At 35.9% G+C, this 23,191-nt stretch overlaps 1 protein-coding gene across 9 annotated transcripts in view; it reads right to left on the bottom strand.

Annotated features, from left to right (window-relative positions):
- The window catches only part of PPFIA2 (protein tyrosine phosphatase, receptor type, f polypeptide (PTPRF), interacting protein (liprin), alpha 2), a 749,227-nt gene that overhangs the window by 18,776 nt on the left and 707,260 nt on the right, over window positions 1–23,191 (bottom strand). For all 9 annotated transcript variants that reach the window (XM_006871823.1, XM_006871825.1, XM_006871827.1 and 6 more), the window contains 3 exons: window positions 20,002–20,099; window positions 11,457–11,632; window positions 10,392–10,460 (listed from right to left, as the gene is read on the bottom strand). In XM_006871823.1, coding sequence (XP_006871885.1) covers window positions 10,392–10,460; window positions 11,457–11,632; window positions 20,002–20,099 — 343 coding nt within the window. The remainder of the gene's footprint in view (window positions 1–10,391; window positions 10,461–11,456; window positions 11,633–20,001; window positions 20,100–23,191) is intronic.

The following is a 23,191-nucleotide window of genomic DNA, read 5'->3' as shown; positions in this document are numbered from 1 at the left end:
AAGTCCTTGACAACTTCAATCTTTTCTCTTTTGATAAGAATGTTGTTTATTGCTTCAGTGGTGAGAATTTTTGTTTTCTTTACATTGAGATGTAATCCATACCAAATCCTGTGGTCTTTGATCTTCATCAGTAAGTATTTTAAGTCCTCTTCACGTTCAGCAAGCAAGGTTGTATCATTTACATATTGCAGGTTGTTAATGAGACTTGCTCCAATCCTGATGTCTCGTTTTTCTTCATAAAACCCAGCTTCTCAGATGATTTGCTCAGAATACAGGTTGAATAAGTATGGTGAAAGAATACAACCTTGTTGCACACCTTTTTAAATTTTAAACCATTAATTAATCCCACGTTCTGTTTGAACAACTGCCTCTTGGTCCCAGTACAAATTCCTCATGGGCACAATTAAGTGTTTTGGAATACTCATACTTTGCAATTTTGTCTATAGCTTGTCATACAGCAGGAAAATTATGCAAACTTCTTAAGTATTATCAAACATCTTAAGGCAGTGGGCCTGGGGGCTCAAGACTGTGGTCTCAGGAACATCATGGTCAAATGGCATAACATAATTTACAAAGGCAATGATGTACATCTTACTTTAGTGCGTAGCATCTGGCATCTTAAAAAGCTCATTAAGAGCCATTAAGAGTCCTGCTGTGGTTCAGTGGGCTAAATCACTGCACTACAAGTTCAGTTTGAACCAAAAAGTCAACGTTCCAAACTCACCAGCAGCTCCTGAGAAACCCTATGCAGGGTCAGTATGAATTGGAACCAACTCAATGGCACTTAATACATGTAACACACACACACACACAAGCTCTTAAAGGTGCAACTATTGGTCTCTCCAGGTGTGGAAGAAAGACAAGTGGTGAGAATTGAAGATTCTTGAAATAAATTAGTCTAATAGACTAATGGAATATGTCAACATCAGTCTCCACAACTCTGAAACCAGAAGAACTAGATGGAGCCTGGCTACCACTACTAACTTCTCTGAAAAGGATCACATTAGGTCTCAGATGGAGTAGAGAAAATGTGGAACAAAATTCAAAATTATTAAAAAACAACAACAACAACAAAAAACTAGCAACATAAAAGACACCATACTTACTGGCCAGAGAGAGACTGGAGAAAACTCTGAGACTACAGCTCTCAACTACCCTTCAGATCTGGTTAGGAACTCACCTTTGTGGCCCAATTTTAAGTCAAGCAGTAGATTGGTATAGATGGGAGGCAATAAAAGTAAAGTGTGGTCACCATGGAATGGTCAATCATTCAAAATCAAAAGGGCAACATTAACTAAGAAGAGAGTTAAGTAGGAATAGAAAAGTGGGTGGAATGTAAATAGGAATCACAGAGAAGCAGTGGGATAACTGTTTATGCATGAAGTGGACTGCAATCACTGAGATGATACAAAGTGTACGATTTGTTAAATATAAAACTGATGATCTTGTTTGTAAACCTTCACTCAATTCACAAACAAATCAGAGTTTTACCCTTCAATCTGCAAACTGAGCAAATAATCTGAGAAACTGGATTATTTGAAGGAGAATATGGCATATATATTGGGGAAAGGCTCATTAAAAACCTTTGATATTCAGAAGACACTATCTTGTTTCCCTAGAAGCACTTACTGATGAATGTCAAAGAATATAACTTCTGCTATGGAGTACATCTCACCATAAAGAAAACAAAACCCTCATAATTGGAGCAATAAACCATATAATAAATAGGGAAAAAATTGAAGTCATCAAGAATTTCAAATGACAAAAAAACAGCATAATAGACAAAGAAGGACATTATCTCATGATTTAAGGGTCAGTTGGACAAATGGACACAATCATAATAAATATCTGTGCTCCCAATGAAACAGTCTCAAAATTCCTAAGGCAAACTCTAATAGAACTGAAGAAAGAAACAGACAACTCTACAATAATAGTAGGAGATTTTGATACACCAGTTTCAACATAGGACAAAACAACTAGAAAGAAACATAGCAAAGACACAGAAGAACTAAACACAACATTACCTCATAAATTTATACAGTGCACTCAATCCAACAACAGCACAATATACATTCTTTTCCAATGTACATGAAACATTATCCAGAATAGACCATATGTTAGGTCACAAAGTAAGCCTCAATATATTTTGAAACATCAGAATACTACAAACCATCTTTTGAGATCACAATGTTATAAAATTATAAATCAATAATAGGAAAATCAAGGAAACAAAATCAAGTACATTATAACACCCTCATTAAAAGCTACTGGGTAATAGGACAAAAAAAAAAAAAAAAGTAACATTTTTTCTTGACTCAATGAGAACAAGAATATATCATACCAAAAATACAGCAAAAGCAGTGCTTACAGGGCAATTTATAGCAATAAATGCTAATATCCAAAAAGAAGTAAGAACCCAAATCAATACATTAACACAAGATCTCCAACAATTGGAAAACGACCAGCAAAGAAATCCTACAGTCACCAGAAGAAAATAAATAATAAAGATTAGAGCAGAAATAAATGTATTAGAAAACAGAAAAACAGTAGAAAGAATCAGCAAGACAAAAAGTTGTTTCTTTGACAGGATTAGAACAGTGGCAAATCTAACTAAAGGAAAAAAGGAAAAGATGCAAATAACAAGCATAAAGAAACTATATTGGTAACAACACAACAGAATTAATGGAAATAAAAGGATAATAACAGAATACTATGAATAATTTACACCAACACATTAGAAAACCTGCAACAAATGGATACATTAAAAAAAAAATAAAAAAGACTGACCTAAACTAACAGAGTGAAGTAGAAAACTTGAGCAGATCTATAATGAAAGAAGAGAAAACTCCCAACAACAAAAAATGTCCAAACCTAGATGGCTATACTGGTAAATCCTACCAAATTTCCAAAGAAGACCTGACACCAGTTTTATTCCAACTGTTTGAGAACATAGAAAATGATGGAAAACTCCTGAGTTCATTTTATGAAGTGAGCATAACCTTCATACCAAATCCAGGCAAAGGCATCCATAAAAGAAAAAATTATAGACCAACATCCCTCATGATCATGGATGTAAAAATTCTCAATAACTTTCTAGACAATAGAATTCAAAAACATATTAAAAAATAATACATCACGACCAAGTGTGATTCATGCTAGCCACGCAAGAATGGTTCAATATTAGAAAACAAATCAATGCAATACACCATACAAATGAAACAAAGGAAATGAACCATGTGATCATATTGATTGATACAGAAAAATGCATTTGACAAAATCAAACATATATTTCTGAGTAAAAGAAAAACAAAACAAAACAAAAAAGCACTCAACAAAGTAGGAAATGAAAGGAAAGTCTTCAACATAATCAAGGTCATAGATACAAAACTAACAATCAATATTACCCTCAATGGAGAGAAAATGAAAGCATTCACATGGTGAACAGAAACAGAAAATTGTCCGCCTTTTCACCATTCTTATTCAATATTTTGTTGTAAGTCATAGCCGGAGCATGCCTTTGGCAAGAAAGGGAAATTAAAAGCATTCAAATTGACAGAGAAGTAGTAAAAATCCTAGACATAGAAAATCCCAAATGCTCAACAAGAACATTATTGGAACTCATTGAAAAGTTCAGAAAAGTGGCAGGGTATAAAATTAATATACAAAAATTAGTTGAATTCTTATAAACTAATAAAGACAGCTCTAAAAAGGAAATTAGGAAAACAATACTATTTATAGTAGCGTCCGAAGAGATGAAATGCTTAGGAAAAAGTCTAACTTGAGAGACAAAAGACCTACACAAAGGAAACTACAAAACACTACTACAAGACACCAAAAGAAGACAAAAATGTAAGAATATACCATGTTCATGGACAGGAACACTAAACATTGTGAAAATATCAACATCACCCAAAGCAATCTATGGATATAACTCAATCCTAAAATTGATCAAGGATTTTATATGGAAAGGAAAGCAAAACACTGCTGGAGATGAAGAATGAAGTTGGAGGCCTCACATTTCCTGATCTCGGAATTCACTACATAGCCACAGTGTTCAAAATAGCCTAGCATTGGTAAGATAAAAGATACATAGACCATCTGAATAGATTTGAGAATCCAGAAGTAAATTTATCCACATACAGTCAACTGATCTTTGACAAAGGGTCAAAGCACATTAAATAGGGAAGAGATAGTCTCTACAATAAATGGTTCTGGCAAAATTGGAAATTCATTTACAGAAGAATGAAACAACACCCATATCTCACACCATATACAAAAATAAACAAGTGAATTAAACACCTTGAATTATAAAGATCATCAATCAAAAAACCGGAACCAAGTTAAGAGCTCTAATACATGGCATTAATACACAATCAAATATTACTAAAAACACATAAACGGTAGGAGACAAAATAGATGACTGGAACCTCCTGAAAATTAGAAACATCAAAAGATTTCACCAAAAGAAAAAAAAGGGAGCCAATGTGGGAAAAAAACAAACAAAAAGTTTTGCAATGATTTCTCAACAAGGAACTAATCCTAATATTGATAGAAAATTACAACACCTCTACAAGAAAAAGACAAACAATACAATTAAAAAATGGGCACAGGACATGAATAAACACTTCACCAAAGAAGACATTCAAGCAGCCAACAAACATATGAAGAAATGTTCATGATCATTAGCCATTAGAGAGCTGCAAATCAAAACAACAATGAGATATCATCTCACACCAACATTAGCAGCAAAATAAAAAAAAAGAAAACAACAAATGCAGGTAAGGGTGTGGATAGAGAGACTGGGACCCTCCTACATTGCTGGTGGGACTATAAAAGGGTGCAATCATTCCAGAAAAATGTATGGCACTTCCTCAGGTAGTTGGAACTATAAATACCATATAACCGAGCAATCTTGCTACTTGGCACATATCCACAAGAAACAAAAGTCAAGACATTAGTAGATATATACACGCTGATGTTTATTGGAGTAATATTCACAATAGCAAAAAGATGGAGACAGCCTACAGGCCCATCAATCGAAGAATGGATAAACAAAGTTTGATGCATACATATAATGGAATACTATGCAAGATACTAAAAGAAACACCTCATAACATGGATGATCCTGGAGGACATTATGCTGAATGAAATAAGTCAATTACAAAAGGGCAAATATTGTATAAGCATTGGAAAAACTAAAGAAAAGGATTTCATACTAAAAAAACATTCTTTGATGGTTACCATGGGCAAGAGGGAAGGTAGAGTAATTCACTAGCTAGAGATAGACACATATTAACTCAGGTGATTAGGAGGGCAATATACAAGAAGGGGGAGGACAATATGAAAGATGAGGGAAATTGGCTAAAGAATGATGAAGATAGGTGAAGACACAGAAAAGTACACAAGGTCTAAATAGGAGAGGTAAATAGTGGTAATATGCACAACAGTGGAACAGTGTTCTCTGTGTAGACATGGGGACAGAGACACAGAGTACGGAAATAAGAGTGGGCTATGACCCAAGCCGTGGTATTTTCAATAACCTCATATGCATGCAAAAGCTGGACAGTGAATAAGGAAGGCTGTAGAAAAATTGATGGCTTTTGAGTTATGGTGTTGGAGGAGAATATTGAAAGTACCATGGGCTGCCAAAAGAACCAATAGATCCGTTTTGGAAGAAATACAACCAGAGTGCTCCTGGGAGGCCAAGATGGCCAAACTTTGTCTTTCATACTTGGAACATATTGTCAGCAGGGACCAGTTTGGTATCATGTTTGGTAAGGTGGAGGGTCAGAGTAAAAGAGGAAGACCCCCAACGAGATGGATTGGCCAAGTGGTAACATTGACGGACTCAAGCGTGGCAACAGTAGTGATGTTGTCCCAGGATCAGGCAGTGTTTCGTCCTGCTGTGTATAGGGTCACAATGAGTCAGTACCAACTCGATGGCACCTAACAACAGCAACAATATATACATGCATATATACATATGTGCTTATTTATCTATCTACGAGGGTGGGTAAAATCTATCTGCACACAAGCTATATTAAGATATCTGTCCACGCCCATGACTGATGGCAACATTAAGCATGCACATGAAATGATTCTGCAAAATGTAGATGATACAACCTTACTTGCTGAAAGTGAAGAGGACTTAAAATATTTACTAGTAAATATCAAAGACCACAGCCTTCAGTATGGGTTGCATCACAATTTAAAGAAAACAAAAATCCTCACCATTGAACCAATAAATAACTTCCATATAAATGGAGAAAAGATTGAATTTGTCAAAGACTTCCTTTTGATCACATTGGCCATCAACACTTACAGAAGCAGCAGTCAAGAAATCAAATGAAGTATTGCATTAGGCAAATCTGCTGCACTAGACCTCTTTAATGTGTTGAAGAGCAAAGCTGTCAGTTTGAGGACTAAGGTGCATCAGACCCAACCCATAGATTTTTCCATAGCCTCATGTGCATGTGAAAGTTTGACAATGAATAGGGAAGACCGCATAAGAATTTATGCATTTGGTTTATGTCGTTGGTGGAGAATATTAGAAGTACCATGGACTGTCAAAAGAACAAACATATCTGTGTGGGGAGAAGTACAACCATAATTATCCCTGGGTTGCCAGGTTTTGTAGCTCATACTGCAGACATATTATCAGGAGGGACTACTCCCTGGAATAGAATATCAGGTTTGGTAAAGTGGAGGGTTGGAGAAAAAGAGGAAGACCCTCAACGACTTGGATTGGCACAGCGGCAGCAGCGTAGCAAGGATTGTGAGGTTGATGCAGGACCAGCCAGTGTTTTGTTTTGTTGTGTATAGGGTCTCTATGAGTCAGTACTGACTCGATGACACCTAACAACAACAACAACAGCAACACATTCATGTGGGAGCTTAGCAATGAATATGGAACATCAAAGAAGAAGTGAAGTCTTTGAATTATAGTAGGGAAAGAATATCAAATATCCCATGGTCCGCCAGAAGAGCAAACAAATCTGTCTTGGAAGAAGTACATCCAGATTGCTCCGTAGAAGCAAGTACAGTAAAACTTCTTGTTAATCTGGAAGTGTTTTCAAGAAAGGCCAGTCCCTGGAGAAGGTTTCTTCTTGGTTAAATCAGTGAAAAAGGGAAAGACCATTCAATGAGATAGATTGGTACGGTGGCTGCAGCAGTGGATTCAGAAAGCGCAAATCTTGGGAGGACGATGTTGCTGTTGTTTCACTGTCATGTTTCATTCTGTTGTACATAAGGTATCTATGAGTTAGAACTGCTTTGATTGGACCTAACAACAAGAATTAACCTCCAAATATACATAAATATAGAAAAGAAACAGAATTTTGCTTGTGAGGTTTCTCTTACTTCGTGATTCTTGGGGAAATTATTACATAAAAATGAATATTCTTTAGTTCTACCAAATGCCACATTACACTGTAGATAGGGTGTTTTTTAGGACTCAAAAACAAGTAAGTTGAGAGTTTGACTCATGAATGTTTATTTCTATTCTTTCAACCACACAACGTGTAGAAAGTTAACAGGAAATAAAAGCAACATCATTGAGAGAAAAGATTCAATTAGGTGGATTTAAAAGATACCCTTTTACTTGTATTTAAAGTTCACAGAAGCACGTCACTGCTCACATTATTTGAGTATGTGGAATCTAAATGAGTTTAGCATAACCCCAGTAGCAAGAACATTCTAGTTCCAGGTATGTTTGGCTCTAGTTGCTCACACTGAAACAAAACAAACACAATCTAACAAACAATAACTAAGGACAAAAAAGATGACACAGTTTGGAAGGTTAAAATTATGTACTGTGGCTTTTAAAACAGGAACATGATATAGCACTCTGTAAAGACTGTCACATAGACTTTAATTCACCGAATTACTTTTCTGCGTGTCCAGTACTATTGGGAAGCAACACTATAATCTGCATAGGCTAGTATTTCTAACAGGACAACTGCAGGTCAATCAGGGCTTCTAGAATGTAGTAGTATGACTAATTTTTAGTCTTTTTGATTAAAATCCTTTTTGCAGCTTTCAAGTAAGGAGAATAACGTATTTAAGCATAAGCATTCAACCACAAGGTCAGTTTGAACTGCAAGGTTCAAACTAACCAGCCACTTCTCCGAAACCCTATATAGGGTTGCTATGGGTTGGAATTGACTCCACAGCACTTAGCAACAACAACAATGATTTTATAAGACTATTTTTGAATCAACAACTTGGAATAAGGATTAAATATATCATCAAATAGTTTATTAGAAACTAATAGTGGTGAAATGTCAACTGGATTTAAAAAACATTAGTCATTACCCTACAGGAAGCAGTATAAAGTTATAGAAAGATATCTTAGGTCAGGATGATAGACCTTATCTGTCTTTGATCTCCACAAAAGACAGCTTGGGTTTTATTGTAATAAGATATCTTTCCTGCCTGGTTGAATGTGAAATTATTGCCTAATTTTAGGATATGCTGGGTTTATTTATAAAACTATTTCAATTTATTTCTCTTAAAGCCAAGAACAACTTTTCTTGGCAATACAGTTTACGCATTTCTGTTTTTTCCACTTCACATTCCAACGTCATTATTTCTTCCTTTGAGAGATATTTTGGAAAAAAAGTCAGAAGGATTTGTAAAGGGATGATGAATTTACAGGATTAGATGATATCCTCTCTATGAACTCATCTCAGTAGGCAACTTACTTTTATTACTTTCCAATTAATTTAACACTTTTGTGACCATTGTGACACATAGAGCCCACCTATATTTTCTGCTTCTGAGTTTAATGGAAAGCCTGTATCCCATTTTTAGTGCATGCTGACATCTGAATCTGAACAAATGACCCACAGCTCATAAACATCACCTAGAAAGAGTTCTGGTGTGGTCCAAGGTCTATTTGAACCACAAGGTCTACAGTTCAAACTCACCAGCTGCTACTTAGAAACCCTATACAGGGTCGCTATGAGTGGGAACTGACTTGACAGCATTTAACACAATAACAACTACAGAGAGCTATACTTGTATCATGGGAACTCTAAAGGATAAGCACTGGCTATGAACCACAAGGTCAGTGGTTAGGACCCACCAGCTACTATGCAGGAGAAAGACGAGGCTTTCTGCTCCCATAAAATAGTTACAGCTTCAGAAACCCTATATAAATCTCCAAGAGTTGGAACTGGCTTAACAGCACTTAAAAGGAATTGTATTGCAATTCATATTACCTCCAAAAGAATTTTTTTTCATATCACTCAAAATGCCTTTCATTATGGAAAACATATGGTTCCAGAAAAAAATTCTAAGCAGAATTTAAGAATCAGTCTTAAAACGGCTAAACATGCACTCAGTATAGTTTTCAAGTACTGTAATTGTTAAAATGTAATTCATTTATTTTTAAGAAAAATGTGATATCAAAATTAATGAAAAGCTTAATGTTTATTGAAAGTAAATTTTTGCTTCACTTCAATATCTAAAATCTCCCTATGAATATATTCTGACTTTAAGAAATGAGCACATTCCTTATTAAAAAGCAGAATCAATCAATATCATTTTTTATAATTTTTAAAAAGTGATTTCAACATAATTTTGTAATCACAGACCATGTTAAAAGACTCTTTTAAAACTATTCTTTAATGTTGCCATATGCTGAAGTTTATATATATATCCGCTGTTGTTGTTAAATGTGTCAAATTACTTCTGACTCTCAGTGACTCATAGTGACTGCAAATCATAGTGACTTTAAATCTCTGTGGAAGCAGAAAGTCTCATCTTTCCTTCGTGGTGCAGCTGGCAGGCTTGAACTGCGGACCTTTTGGTTTGCAGTTCAATGCTTATGGTATAGAGCCATAGCATTCCCCTAATTATATATATATATCCATGCATATATCTGTATATGCAAGAGTCAGACTGTTAACCTCAAGGTCAGCAGTTTTAAACTACCAGAGGTTCCACGGGAGAAAGATGAGGCTTTCTGCTCCCATAAAGATTTACAGCCTATGAGTAGGAACTGATTCCACAGCACAAAGCCACCACCACCATATATCATGTCCTGGTGTGGCCCTGTGGGTTAATGTGCTGAATTGCAAGGTTGGGTTGAACAACAACGTTGGCAGTTCAAGCTCACTAGCTACTTGGCAGAAACCCTATACAGGGGCTCTATAAGTCAGAACTGACTCAATGGTACTTGACAACAACATCCACATAATATGAGAATTCAATGTTTGTTTGTTTGTTTTCCCCAAAATCAAATGCATAGTATAAATTAACATTGAAGAACAATACTAGGTAACATAACACTAGATTCTAGCCGAGCATCTGGCTAATTTCCAAGTATTTCACCCTAAAGCAGGATATTCTATGATGCTTCATATACTCAGTACTATGTAAGGACTTACTTCATCCAGTCGCCGTTCAGTTCCCAGGGCCAAGAGGTTATTGTATTCTCTTTCAAGAATCTGTCTTGCCTGTTGATATAAAATTATAGTTGTCATAATTTAATTGAAACAAACCTTGTAGACTATATTTATCTGAAAATGCATTGCAAACCCTGCATTACTTATATGGAATTAAATTTTCATTCTTCAATATTTACAAGTCACTGAAAATTCTAGCTTTATATACTAAATAAGATTATTTTATCTGAGGGGTAGTAATGTTGTTATTGTTGTTATGTGCCATGGAGTCGGTTCCGACTCATAGCGACCCTGTACAGGGTTTCCGAGGCTACGGGAGCAGAAAGCCTCATCTTTCTCCCGTGGAACAGCTGGTAGTTTCCAACTGCTGACCTTGCGGTTCACAGCCCAATTTGTAACCACTGCGTTACCAGAGCTCCTAGAAGGGTAGTGATAGCTGACGTTAAATTTCTGTTTTCCAGGGATTTTGAAGTAATTTTGTTACCTTAAGCCTATTATTATTTTTTAAAGTGCAGTTGTATAGCCAATTTCTTATCATGTTTATACAGGTTAATTCTCAAACCTTGCTGGTAGTCATCATATAGGGGAATTCTAGGTAATAAAAACTACCATAAACTATCTCTTGATATCCGATTTCTTGAGTCTGTGATGTGGGTTGGAACTCTGGTGACTCAAAAAAATACCCAGATTTGGGACTAACTCCATACCCAATGTATAATTCAGACATTAAATAGAACTGACTGCTTTTTAGAGATGCAGAGACTGAACACCATCTGTCAGGGAAATTGTTTTGGGCAATCTGGCTTTCAGGTGGGAGGTTGGACCATACACCCTCTTAATCCCTTCCCACTTTAATTTTATAAGATTCTATTTGGACTAGAAATCCAGCAGCTTGAAATTATTTCCCCAATGATATATTTCAAAGGTTGACCTAACTCTCATTAAATATGATGAATATTCAGCAAACTTAATTTTTTCCTAGAAGTTTAAATTGTCATTATATAAACTAGGTAGGGTGCTGTGCAACTTCTGCACAGAAGGACTTGCCTGGGTGTTCTGTGTTGGAATCTGTAATAATAAAGCTAAACTGCTGTAGTCAAAGTTCTCATCCAGGGCTATAAGCGATCCATGCACACCACTCTCAAGAATATTATTTGCATAATCTCGAAGTCCAATTGCTTGTATCCAGCGAATGACCCGGTCATTGCTCCACACCAGCACATCTGGGAAAAGATAAACTATTTTAGGTTGCAGTGTTTTGTGTAATAAACAAAACCACTAGTAGAAACAAACCGCAGGTATTTGCCCAGGCCAGCGTTTAGGCTGATTTCTGTATAGGTCCCCTAATGCACCTGCATCTTTGTTTTACTTGCGAACACCACACTTGATAACCAACCTATTCTACTTTTTTATTTCAACAAAAGCCTTCCTTTATCAGAGTGTATGTTATCACTGAAATGACAGTATTTCCACACATGCAATGTTTCAAAGTTCTATATTTTATTAAACCCTTCATGGTCTGTTTGAAGTAAAATGTTTTCACCACCAGATGGAGACATCTTTTATTTGCATCTTACACACAAATCTACAGTAAACAGAGCAAAATAAGAATTTAATATGGTTTTTTATCAGAAGTGTTAATAAAACACTACTTAAATATTACATAGAATAGAAAAGTCTCTTCTCACCTGAAGCTATATAAGAGAACAGTAAGGTACTACAGAACTCAATTTGATTTACACTTCCTGCAATATTATGCAAATTCATTATTTTCTAATCACATATTGATGAAAAACATCAAGGACTCACTCACAAGGTACAAGTTATTTTTCTTTTAATGTTAAGTAGTGGTATGTGATTTTGTAAAAATAAAACCTTCTTCCTCAGTAAATGTTTTAAATCCTCTCCTCTGTCAGCAAGCAATGTTGTATAATCTGCAAATCCCTGATTGTTAATGAGTCTTCCACCAATCCTGATGCCACGTTTTTCTTCACATAACCCAGCTTCTCAGATTATTTGCTCAGCACACAGATTGAATAAGTATGGTAAAAGACTACAACCCTGACATACTCCTTTCCTGATTTTAAATCATTTAGTGTCCCCTCGTTCTTTTCAAATGACTTTTTTGATCTATGTCCAGGTTTCTCATATGCACAATTAAGTGCTCTAGAAAATCCATTCTTCATAATGTTATCCACTGCTTGTCATGATCCACAAAGTCAAAAACCTTTGCATAGTCAAAATAGCCCAGATAAGCATATTTCTGGTATTCTCTGCTTTCAACCAAGATGCATCTGATGTCAGCAATGATATCCCTCATTCCACAACCTCTTCTAAATCTGGCTTGAACCTCCAGCCATTCCTTGTTGATGTACTGCTGCAACCATTTTAAAAAATCATATTTATCAATAGTTTACTTGCTTGTGAGGTTTATGATATTATCCATCAATGTCTGCATTCCATTGGGAAACTACTCTATGGAATGGGCACAAATATGGATCTCATCCATTATGCTGGCCAGTTAACTGTTTTCCAACTTTCTTGATATAGATGAGTGAGTGTCTCCAGTGCTGCATCAGTTTGCTGAAATATTTCAGTTGGTACTCTATCAGCCTGCAAAGTCTTGTTCTTTGTTAGTGCCTTCAGAGCACGTTGGACTTCTTCCTTCAGTACCATTAGCTCTTGAGTGTATGTTACTTCTTGAAATGGTTAAACATTAGCCATATAAATTTGCTACAGTGACTGTGTATTCCTTCCATCTTCTTTTGGTGCTTTCTGCATCATTTGATATTTTGCCCTTAGAACCCTTCATATCTAGGCCTGATTTTTTTCTTCAATTTTTCCAGCTTGAGAAATGCTGAGTGTGCTCTTCCATTTTGATTTTGTAACTCCAAGTCTTGGAACATTTCATTATAATACTTGACTCTCTCTTCTCAAGCTGCCCTTTGAAATTTTCTGTTCAACTCTTTTACATCTTCTTTTCTTCTATTTACTTTAGCAGCTCTACACTGGAGAACAATTTTTTCATATCTTCTGACATCCTTCTGTTCTTTTGCTTCTTTTTTGGTCTTCTTAATGATCTTTTGCTTTTTTTCCTGTATCATATTATTGATGTCATCCCACAACTCTTCTCATATTCAGTCATTAGTGTTTAATGAATTATATCTGTTCTTGTGATGATTTCTAATTTCAGGTGGGATATGCCCAAGTTTATATTTTGGTTCTCATAGACTTGGTTTAATTTTCTTCAGTTTCAGCCAGAATTTGCATATGAGCAACTAATGGTTCCACAGACTGCCCCTGACCTTGTTTTGACTGATTATATTGAGCTTTTCCACCATCTCTTGTTGTTGTGAAATGTCATCAAATCATTTCTGATTCATAGTGACCCTATATAGAATTTTTGAGGAGCAGCTATGGGTTTGAACTGCTGACCTTACTGTTTAAACTGACCTTAAGTATATACTACAGTGGATATACTACCAGGATTGTCTCTCATTAAGGTATTAGAATGAGACAAATGGGATTTGAGTTGTTTAGTATAATGTCAAGTCCTGTTGCTAGCAATTTTTTTATCTTGTGTGGTTACTTCACTGTGGGATTAAATGTGTATTGTGTAATTAATTTGGCCTTTGTCTTTGAACATGGAAAAGGAATTCTAAACCCTTGGATTTACCTGGATAATCGATACTCCTTTGTTTTCAATAGGTCTACGGACCACAGCTAAGAACTTGTGCTAAGTAGATGATTCGGGTGTGGGCAGGCTAGACCAGAGATGCCATTACAAAAACTATGTATCAGTTGATCTGGGGGGAGATGGACTGATTCATTCTGTCATGACTCTTATTAAAGATTATGAATGGGGAATTTCCATGGGCTTTCTGGTTGTTAAAACACATCGATACACATGAAGTGTAATGCATTCCTTTTTGAGATAGGAAACATTTACATTGGGAACCTTCCCAGACCTTGCACTGTATCTCTTCATTTGTATAGTTTTACTGTAATAAAATTGCAATTGTAAATCTTGCATGCTTTGAGTTCTATGAGTCATTCTAGCAAATTATCAAACAAGAGTGTCATGGGTATCAGAAATAAGGAGGGGCAGGGGATCCTTAGAAAGCCATAAGGCTGTTATACTAAGGGGGTACAGGTAACCCCAAAATTTGTAGCCAGTTAGGTCAGAAGTAACATGGTGGTTGCATGCAATAAGCACTGGACTGTGTATCACAGGGTTGCCTGTCCCACCAACCACTCTGTGGCAGAAAGATGCGGCTTTCCACTCCTGGCAAAGATTTAAAGCCTCACATCACTGTAAGTTGACATTGACTCAATGACATGTAACAACATCAGCAAAATCAGTTGTGAAGGATGGCTGACATCCAAGCTGTGGCTGGCATCCTGTAGCAGTAGTGGGAAAACCCAAGTCTAGTTGGCAGACTCTAAACTTGCAGCTGGTGTCAGAGGTTTAAAGTGCAAGCCCTTAACTGTAAGGTCTTGGTGATTTGAGTCATAGGGAGAAATGATCTCTGTGAAGCTGATATCATAATAAAACTGGCAATGAATGTAATTTGATTTTTTTCAATGGATCCATACTTGTACTTCAAAAGTCATGCAGGTATTTCATCTGAGAGCAATAGTTCCCCACTTGTTTTTGTTAATTTCAATTTTTTTTTAAACAAAAGCAAAGAAATTCTCCATAAAGTATAACCAAAAATGTCCAGGTTTTTGTTTTTAACCTTTGTGGTAAATAGATCCAGGTTTTTGTTTTTAACCTTTGTGGTAAATAGATCCAGGTTTTTGTTTTTAACCTTTGTGGTAAATAGATCTCCACCACTCATCTGTCAGTTTGTCCTACTGTGGTGGCTTGTGTATTGCTGTGATTCTGGAAGATATGCCACCAGTATTTTAAATACCAGCAGGGTCACCCATAGTGGACAGGTTTCATTTCAGATGAGTTTCCATATGAAGACAGACTTGGAAGAAGGAAACATGACTAATTCCAAATATTGAGTCACTAAAAACCTTCTGATTAGCAGTGAAACACTGTCAGACATGGTGCTGGAAAATGAGCCTCTCAGGTTGGAAGGCACTCAAAATGTGACTGGGGAAGAGCTGCCTCCTCAAAGCAGAGTTGGCCATGATGATGACGCAAATGGAAGCCCTCGGAACCTTCATTTGCTGATGGGGCAAAACACAAAATGAAAAGAAACAGCTGTAAACATCCATTAATAATTGGAACATGAAATGTACAAAGTATGAATCTAGGAAAATTGGAAATTGTCAAAAAATGAATAATGTCCAAAAAACATATAAACATTGATACCCTAGGCATTAGTGATCTGAAATGGACTGGTGTTGGCCATTTTGAATCTGACAGTCACATGATTTACTGTGCTGGGAATGGCAAATTGAAGAGAAATGGCATCGCATTCATCAGCAAAAAGAACATATCAAGATTGGTCATGAAGTACAATGCTGTCTGTGATTGGGTAATAAAAAGGAGCTCTGGTAGTGTAGTGGTTACGAATCGGGCTGCGAACCTTAAGGTCAGCGGTTCGAAACTACCAGCTGCTCTGCGGGAGAAAGATGAGGCTTTCTACTCCCGTAAGGATTTACACCCTCGGAAACCCTGTACAGGGTCGCTATGGGTCAGAACCGACTCGGCACTTAACAACAATAGGGAAGACCAGTTAATACCAATGTTATTCAAGTTTGTGCACCAATCACTTAAGCCAATGAGGATGAAATAGCACAATTCTACCAACTACTTCAATCTAAAATTGATCAAACATGCAATCAAAATGTATTGATAGTTACTGGCAGTTAGAATGCAAAGGTTGGAAACAAAGAAGGATCAGTAGTTGGAAAATATGGCCTTGGTGACAGAAATGATGCTGAGGATCACATGATAGAATTCTGCAAGACTAATGATTTGTTAATTTCAAATACCTTTTTTAAACACCATAAAATATGACTATACACATGGAACTCACCAGATGGAATATACAGAAATCAAATTGACTACATATGTGGAAAGAGACGGTGGAATAGATCCATATCATCTGCCAAAACAAGGCCAGGGGTAGATTGTAGAACAGACAATCAATGGCTCATATGCAAATTCAGACTGAAGCTGAAGAAAATGAAAAAAAGTCCCCGAGAACCAAGGTATGACCTTGAACATACCACACCTGTATTCAGAGAACATATGCCACCTGTATTTAGAACAACAGATTTGATACATTGGACACTAACAACTGAAGTCCAGAAGAGCTGTGGGATGATATCAGGAACATTACACAGGGAGAAAGCAAAAGATCATTAAGAAGACAAGAAGATGGAAAAGACCAAAATGGATGTCAGAAGAGACTCTTAAACTTGCTCTCCAATGTAGAGATGATAAAGCAAATGGAAGAAATGAGGAGGTACAAGAGCTGAACAGAAAATTTCAAAGGCCATCTTGAGAAGACAAAGTCAAATATTAAAATGAAATGTGCAGAGACCTGGAGTTAGAAAACCAAAAGAGAAGAACTCAGCATTTCTCATGCTGAGGAACTGAAGAAAAAAATGCAAGCCTTTTCTTGTGTTATTGAAGGATTCTTCAGACAAATAACTAAATGAAGCAGAAAGCGTCAAAAGAAGATGGAAGAAATACACAGAGTCACTGTACCAAAAGGAAATGGTTGATGTTCAACCATTTCAAGAGGTAGCAGATGATCAAGAGCCAATGAGATGGAAGGAAGAAGTCCAAGGTGCATTAAAGGCATTGGCAAAAAACAAGACACCAGGAATTGATGGAACACAAATTGAAATATTTTAACAAAGTTAGGTGGCACTGGAGGGACTTACTTATCTATGCCGAAAAGTTTGGAAGGCAGCTACCTGGCCAGCTGGTTGGAAGAGATTCATATTTATGCCTATTTCAAAGAGAGGTGACCCTATGGAATGGGGAAATCATCAAACAGTATCATATATATCTCATGTGAGTAAAGTTTTACTAAAGTTAATACAGAAATGTCTGCAATCATACATTTACAGAGAACTTCCGAAGGTGAAAGCCGGATTCAGAAGAAGACATGAAATGAGGGATCTCATTGCTGACTTCAGGTGGATTTTGTCTGAAAGCAGAGAATGCCAGAAAGATGTTTACCTGTGCTTTACTGACTATGCAAAAGCTTTTGATTTTGTGGATCATGACAAGCTACGGACAATATTGTGAAGTATAAGTATTCCAGAACACTTAATTTTGTTCATGAGGAACATGTAAATAAACCAAGAGACAGTTGTTCAAACAGAACATGGGAACACTGAATGGTTTAAAAGTAAATAAGGTGTGTAACAGGGTTGTACTCTTTCACCATACTTATTCAATCTGTATGCTAAGCAAATAATCCGAGAAGCTAGGTAATATGAAGAAAAATGTGGCATCAGGATTGGAGGAAGACTCATTAAAAACCTGCGATATGCAGATGATACAACCTTGCTTGCTGAAAGTGAAGAGGACTTAAAATACTTACTGATGAAGATCAAAGAGCACAGCCTTCGATATGAATTGCATTTCAATGTAAAGAAAACAAAAATCCTCACCAATAAACAGCATTCTTATCAACAGAGAAAAGATTGAAGTTTTTTTTTATAAACAAAGGCATTGCAGTAATCATATTTCTGAAAACATATATTCCCCCAAATTCCTTTGTTATACCTATAGTCAAGAGTCATAAAAAAAAATAATGTTCCATTTATGAAAAGAAAGTAAATAAATTAGACTTTGAAGCTTTTCCTTCTAATGAACAGCAGACACACACTTACTTCATTTTGTAAATCTGGTTCTTCTTTATATGTATGTATTTCCAAGTAACATGTTTGACCTGACTTTAAAGCTTTGTATGGATCATCTTGACCTAAATAATAAATGTCTAAAGATCAGTGTTGACTGTTTCCTAGCAACAAATTAAATGTTAGTACACTCTTTATATTCACATGGCCTCCTCACTTCAGAAAAGTCTTTATTAAAGTCAAGGTTAATTAACACATCAGAAATGAGAGAGCCCTAGTAACAGTCAAAAGATATTCCTGTACATGTCATTAGGTCAGTTATGAGAAATAGAAGCTATTTATGATCTAGGTGATAGCATCCTCTCATATGGAGTTATTCATATTAGTATATAACCATAGTAAAATCACAGCAATTTTTCCTCTGGATCACACTAACCAGTTATTGCCAAATACTAATATAACATTTAGCATAGTGCCAAATGGGTGGTTGCTCTGCTTTGGTCTCTCTGTATAGAAAGCACTCCATATGGTGAGACAAATCCAAGTAAAGTTCTAATTGGAAATAAATGCTTCAAAAAGAACACTAAAAAATGGTATCCCACAGGTAGAATCAATTTGTGTACTAAAATATGTTTTGTTTTATCAAGCACCCTCCTTCTGGGGTCAATCTTTGGTCCATTTGTTCCCAAGTTTGAGCTAAACAACAATGCATTGAAAACAACTTTTAATTACCTGGGGACCCCAAACAAAGCTAACCCCCACCTCAAATTTATAATAGAAAAATGCTTTCTTGCTTCTAAGTAATAAATCAAATGAACTTTGTTACAAACATAATGTTACAAACATTCTGCTGTGCGTCTGTCTACTCTCTGATAAGCCGTAGATAGAAAATATTTTTAACTAACCATCTTAACATGCTTTAATTCTACTAGAATTAATGTCATTGGCCAAGAACTTCCAAAAATGCAAGTATCTGCTGTGTTGTTTATCACAACTATATATAGAAAACTATATACAGACGTCTAAATAGCTGATCTTGAGACTAAAACAGTGCTAAACTTTAATATTGTTGAGGGTCAAATGCAGAAGATACTTTTTAAATATCTAAGGTAAGCTTCAAATGAAGTGAAAATGAATACAGAGATTCATCCCTAATACTTTTCATATACAGACATCTATCAATGTCAATTAAATGCTTCACATGTCAATTCCTGGGTAATGAAAACGGGAGAAATTTAACTGATGAATATTTTTCATGTAGTTTATATACAATCTCTCTTCTAAAAGTTTGGTCACATTTCCCTTAAAATCTTCCTTTAGAAAAAAAAGTAACACAAATGGCAACTGATAGTTACTAAAAATAATCTGAATATATTTATATCCAACCAGGTATTTTTTTTTTTCTTTCAACAATACTAAGTAACTAATTGTAACCTCTAACTACTATATGTTGTTGTTGTTGTTAAGTGCCGTGGAGTCGGTTCCGACTTATAGCGACCCTGCACAGGGTTTCCGAGACTGCAAATCTTTACGGGAGCAGAACGCCTCATCTTTCTCCCGCGGAACCGCTGGTAGTTTCGAACTGCTGATCTTGTGGTTCACAGCCCGATTTGAATATATTTATATCCAACCAGGTATTTTTTTTTTCTTTCAACAATACTAAGAAACTAACTGTAATCTCTAACTACTATATGTTAGTTTAGGATATTTCTCTTTTTAAGCATATTTCTCTTTTTAAACCATTATTTTTCTTTTGTCTTAGGAAATTCTCAACACTTTTCATATGAAATTAATTTTATATGAAAGATATTACCTTTTATTTCATGTTGACTTGCTTCTCGTCTTCTTTCTAGCTCTTTTCTGTCATAATTCAACCTCTTTAAGCACATAATTCCATATTGTAAACTTGTTCTGTTATTTTTTTTTTTTAAAAAAGAAGAGAACATATTGAATTTACTTAAGATAAAGCATATTATGCATAGTCATCACTATAATTAAGCATAATCATCACTATGTAATGCTGAAGATAATAGGAAAATAAATTATATCTATAATTAAATCCTTAGTATTGTTGTTGTTAGGTGCCATCGAGTCGGTACTGACTAATAACACCCCTATGCACAACACACCGAAACAGTGACCAATCCTGGGCCAACTAGAAGGCAATAAAATTATATTTATTCTAAGCACACATCTCAATGTGATTGTAAACACTTAATATATTATTTTCTGTATAAGAAAAGTATAGTCTGAAAAGATTTAAGGGTATGTTGCTCATCCATATGCTTATGTTGTCCATCCTTTTAGACTAATTTTAAAACAATTTAGAGTAATTGAATGATACTGTTGGATAAGCACTGGACTGCTAACCTGAAGGTGTCTGGTTCAAATCCAGAGTCAGTACCGACTCAACAGCATTTAACAGTAACAACGTCTACAGGAAAAAGATGTAACAGTTTGCTTCTATAAAGCTTTATAGCCTTAGAAACTCCACAGGACAGTTCTAATTAATCCTACAGGGTTGTTATGAGTCAGAACTGATTCGATGGCAATGCATTTGATGTTAACTGGTTTATCCGTGAATTGAAATTGACTCAGCAACAATTTTACTATGATGATCTTGTTATGGATGAATTTTATACCCCAAAATCATGTCTTATAAATCATAAGTCCTATACCTAGTCTTAGACTTCTGGTGTGGCGCTGTGGAATCAACACTTAACTGTGAAGCACAAGGTCAGCAGTTTAAAACCACCAGCTGGTCCTCAGAAACCCTATACAGGGTTTGCTATAAGTTGGAACTGACTTGAAGGCACTTAACAACAACAACAAATACCTTGTCTCATAATTCCATTTTTCAGTTTGTTTTTTTTTTTTTTGGTTTTATCAATGAGTCAGTATTAGGATTCATTGTTATAGGTTCTATCAAGTCTGTTCTGACTCATAGTGAATCCATGCACAAGAGAACCAACTATCAATCTGTTGTTATGTCTATCTTCACAGTTGCTGTTATGCTTGAATCCATTGCTACTGCTACTGTGCCAATCCATCTCCTAGGACGCCTTCCACTTTGTCTCTGACCCTCCACTTTACCAACCATGATCTCCTTCCAGGCACTGCCCCATCCTGATTACATGTCTGTAATATTAGAGATGAATCTCATCATCCTGATGTCTAAGGAGTATGGCTCTTTCAATATTCTTCTCCAAAACCATAACTCAAACACATCAATTCTTCTACAGTTAGGATGTAACTTAAATCAATTTTGAGATATAAAAGGGCCAATTTAGCAAGCAGGTGGCAGGCAAGCAGAGATGCCACATCAAAATCAGGGGTGGGAGGGGATATATATATATATATATATATATATATATATATATATGCATATATCCCTGGTGTACCACTGTGGGTTAATGCACTGGACTGCAAAGTCATTTGAACCACAAGATCAGCAGTTCAAGCGCATCAACTACCCCTTGGAAACCCTATACAGGGTGGCTATGAGTCAGAATGTTGTTGTGTTTTCAATAACCACATATGGATGTGAAAGCTGGACAGTGAATAAGGAAGATCGTAGAAGAATTGATGCCTTTGAATTGTGGTGTTGGAGGAGAATACTGAAAGTGCCATGGACTGCCAAAAGAACCAATAGATGTCTTTTGGAGGAAGCGCAGCCAGAGTGCTCCTAGGAGGCCAGGATGGCTAAACTTTGTCTCTCATACTTTGCACATATTGTCCAGAGGGAACAGTCGCTGGAGGAGGATGTCATGCTGGGTAGGGTGGAGGATCAGAGAAAAAGGGGAAGACCCCTAACGAGATGGATTGGCCAGGTGGCATCATTGATGGACTCAAGTGTGGCAGCTGTAGTGAGGTTGGCCCAGGATCGGACATTGATTCGTTCTGCTGTGCATGGGGTCGCTATGAGTCAGTTCCGACTCGATGGCACCTGACAACAACAACAACAACATGTGTCAGAACTGACTCAAAGGCACTTAACATCATATTTATCAGTTAAGTAATAAAAATGGAACCAAATAACAAAATGTTGACTGACTAGCCAACAACTCTAAATTATAAAGAAAGATGAAAAGGAAGAAATAAGCACACATTGAAACTGTGTATGGAATGGACATTATAAAAGAAACGGATCATTAAATGATCAGGTGACAAATAAAGGATCATTATGGGAAATAGTCCATGATAAATATAGGATGGAATTGCAGTTGAAATTTTCAATGTCTTGTTATAATATTAAAAATCCATGTTAAGTAGTAAGAAGGAATATGTGACATGAATATATGGAAAGTGAACTTGCATTCCATGGAAGTTCAGAATACATGCAGATAATATGAAGCATTGAACAACTTTGATGGGAGGAAGAAATAATAATGTGATTTTTGATCTAAGAAAGATTAATCTGGTGGCAAAATAGAATATTGAGAAAACAGGTAAATCTGGGATAGAGTAATTAGCAACATGGTCAATGCTAACAAACTAAGGATCTCAGTAAGGGCGAAAGTGATGAGAATAAGACAAACAGCCAGATGAGGTCAGACAAGTACAGAAAGAAGAAATACGACTTGGTGATATGAAATCAAAAGAATAGAAAGATGCAACAGAAAAGAAGACTCTCTAGCCTTCAAGAGCAAGAAACATTGAATATCAGTTATTTCTTAAGTTTATTAAGAATATGCAAAATTAAAAATACAGAGCCACCTGACTACATGAATTTCTAATTTCACTTGCATGTAATATTAATGATATAGTTAGATGATTTCCACAATTCATTGGGTTACCTCTCTTTGCAATGGGCACTAATATGGCCAGGAAACTCTTTCAAATTTCTTGGCATTAGAAATTTGCTGCATTAGTTTGTTGGAAGATTTCTATTCGTATTCCATCAATTCCTATTTTTTGTCGCTATCTCCAGTGCAGCTTGGATTTTTTCATTCAGTGTCATTGGTTCTTGATCATATGCTAAATCTTTTTTTTAAATGATCAGG

This window comes from Chrysochloris asiatica, unplaced genomic scaffold (assembly GCF_000296735.1).
Source record: "Chrysochloris asiatica unplaced genomic scaffold, ChrAsi1.0 scaffold00175, whole genome shotgun sequence".
Taxonomy (NCBI): Eukaryota; Metazoa; Chordata; class Mammalia; order Afrosoricida; family Chrysochloridae; genus Chrysochloris; species Chrysochloris asiatica.
The sequence above is the reverse complement of the archived record's forward strand: the minus strand, read 5'-3'. Positions and strand labels throughout refer to the sequence as shown.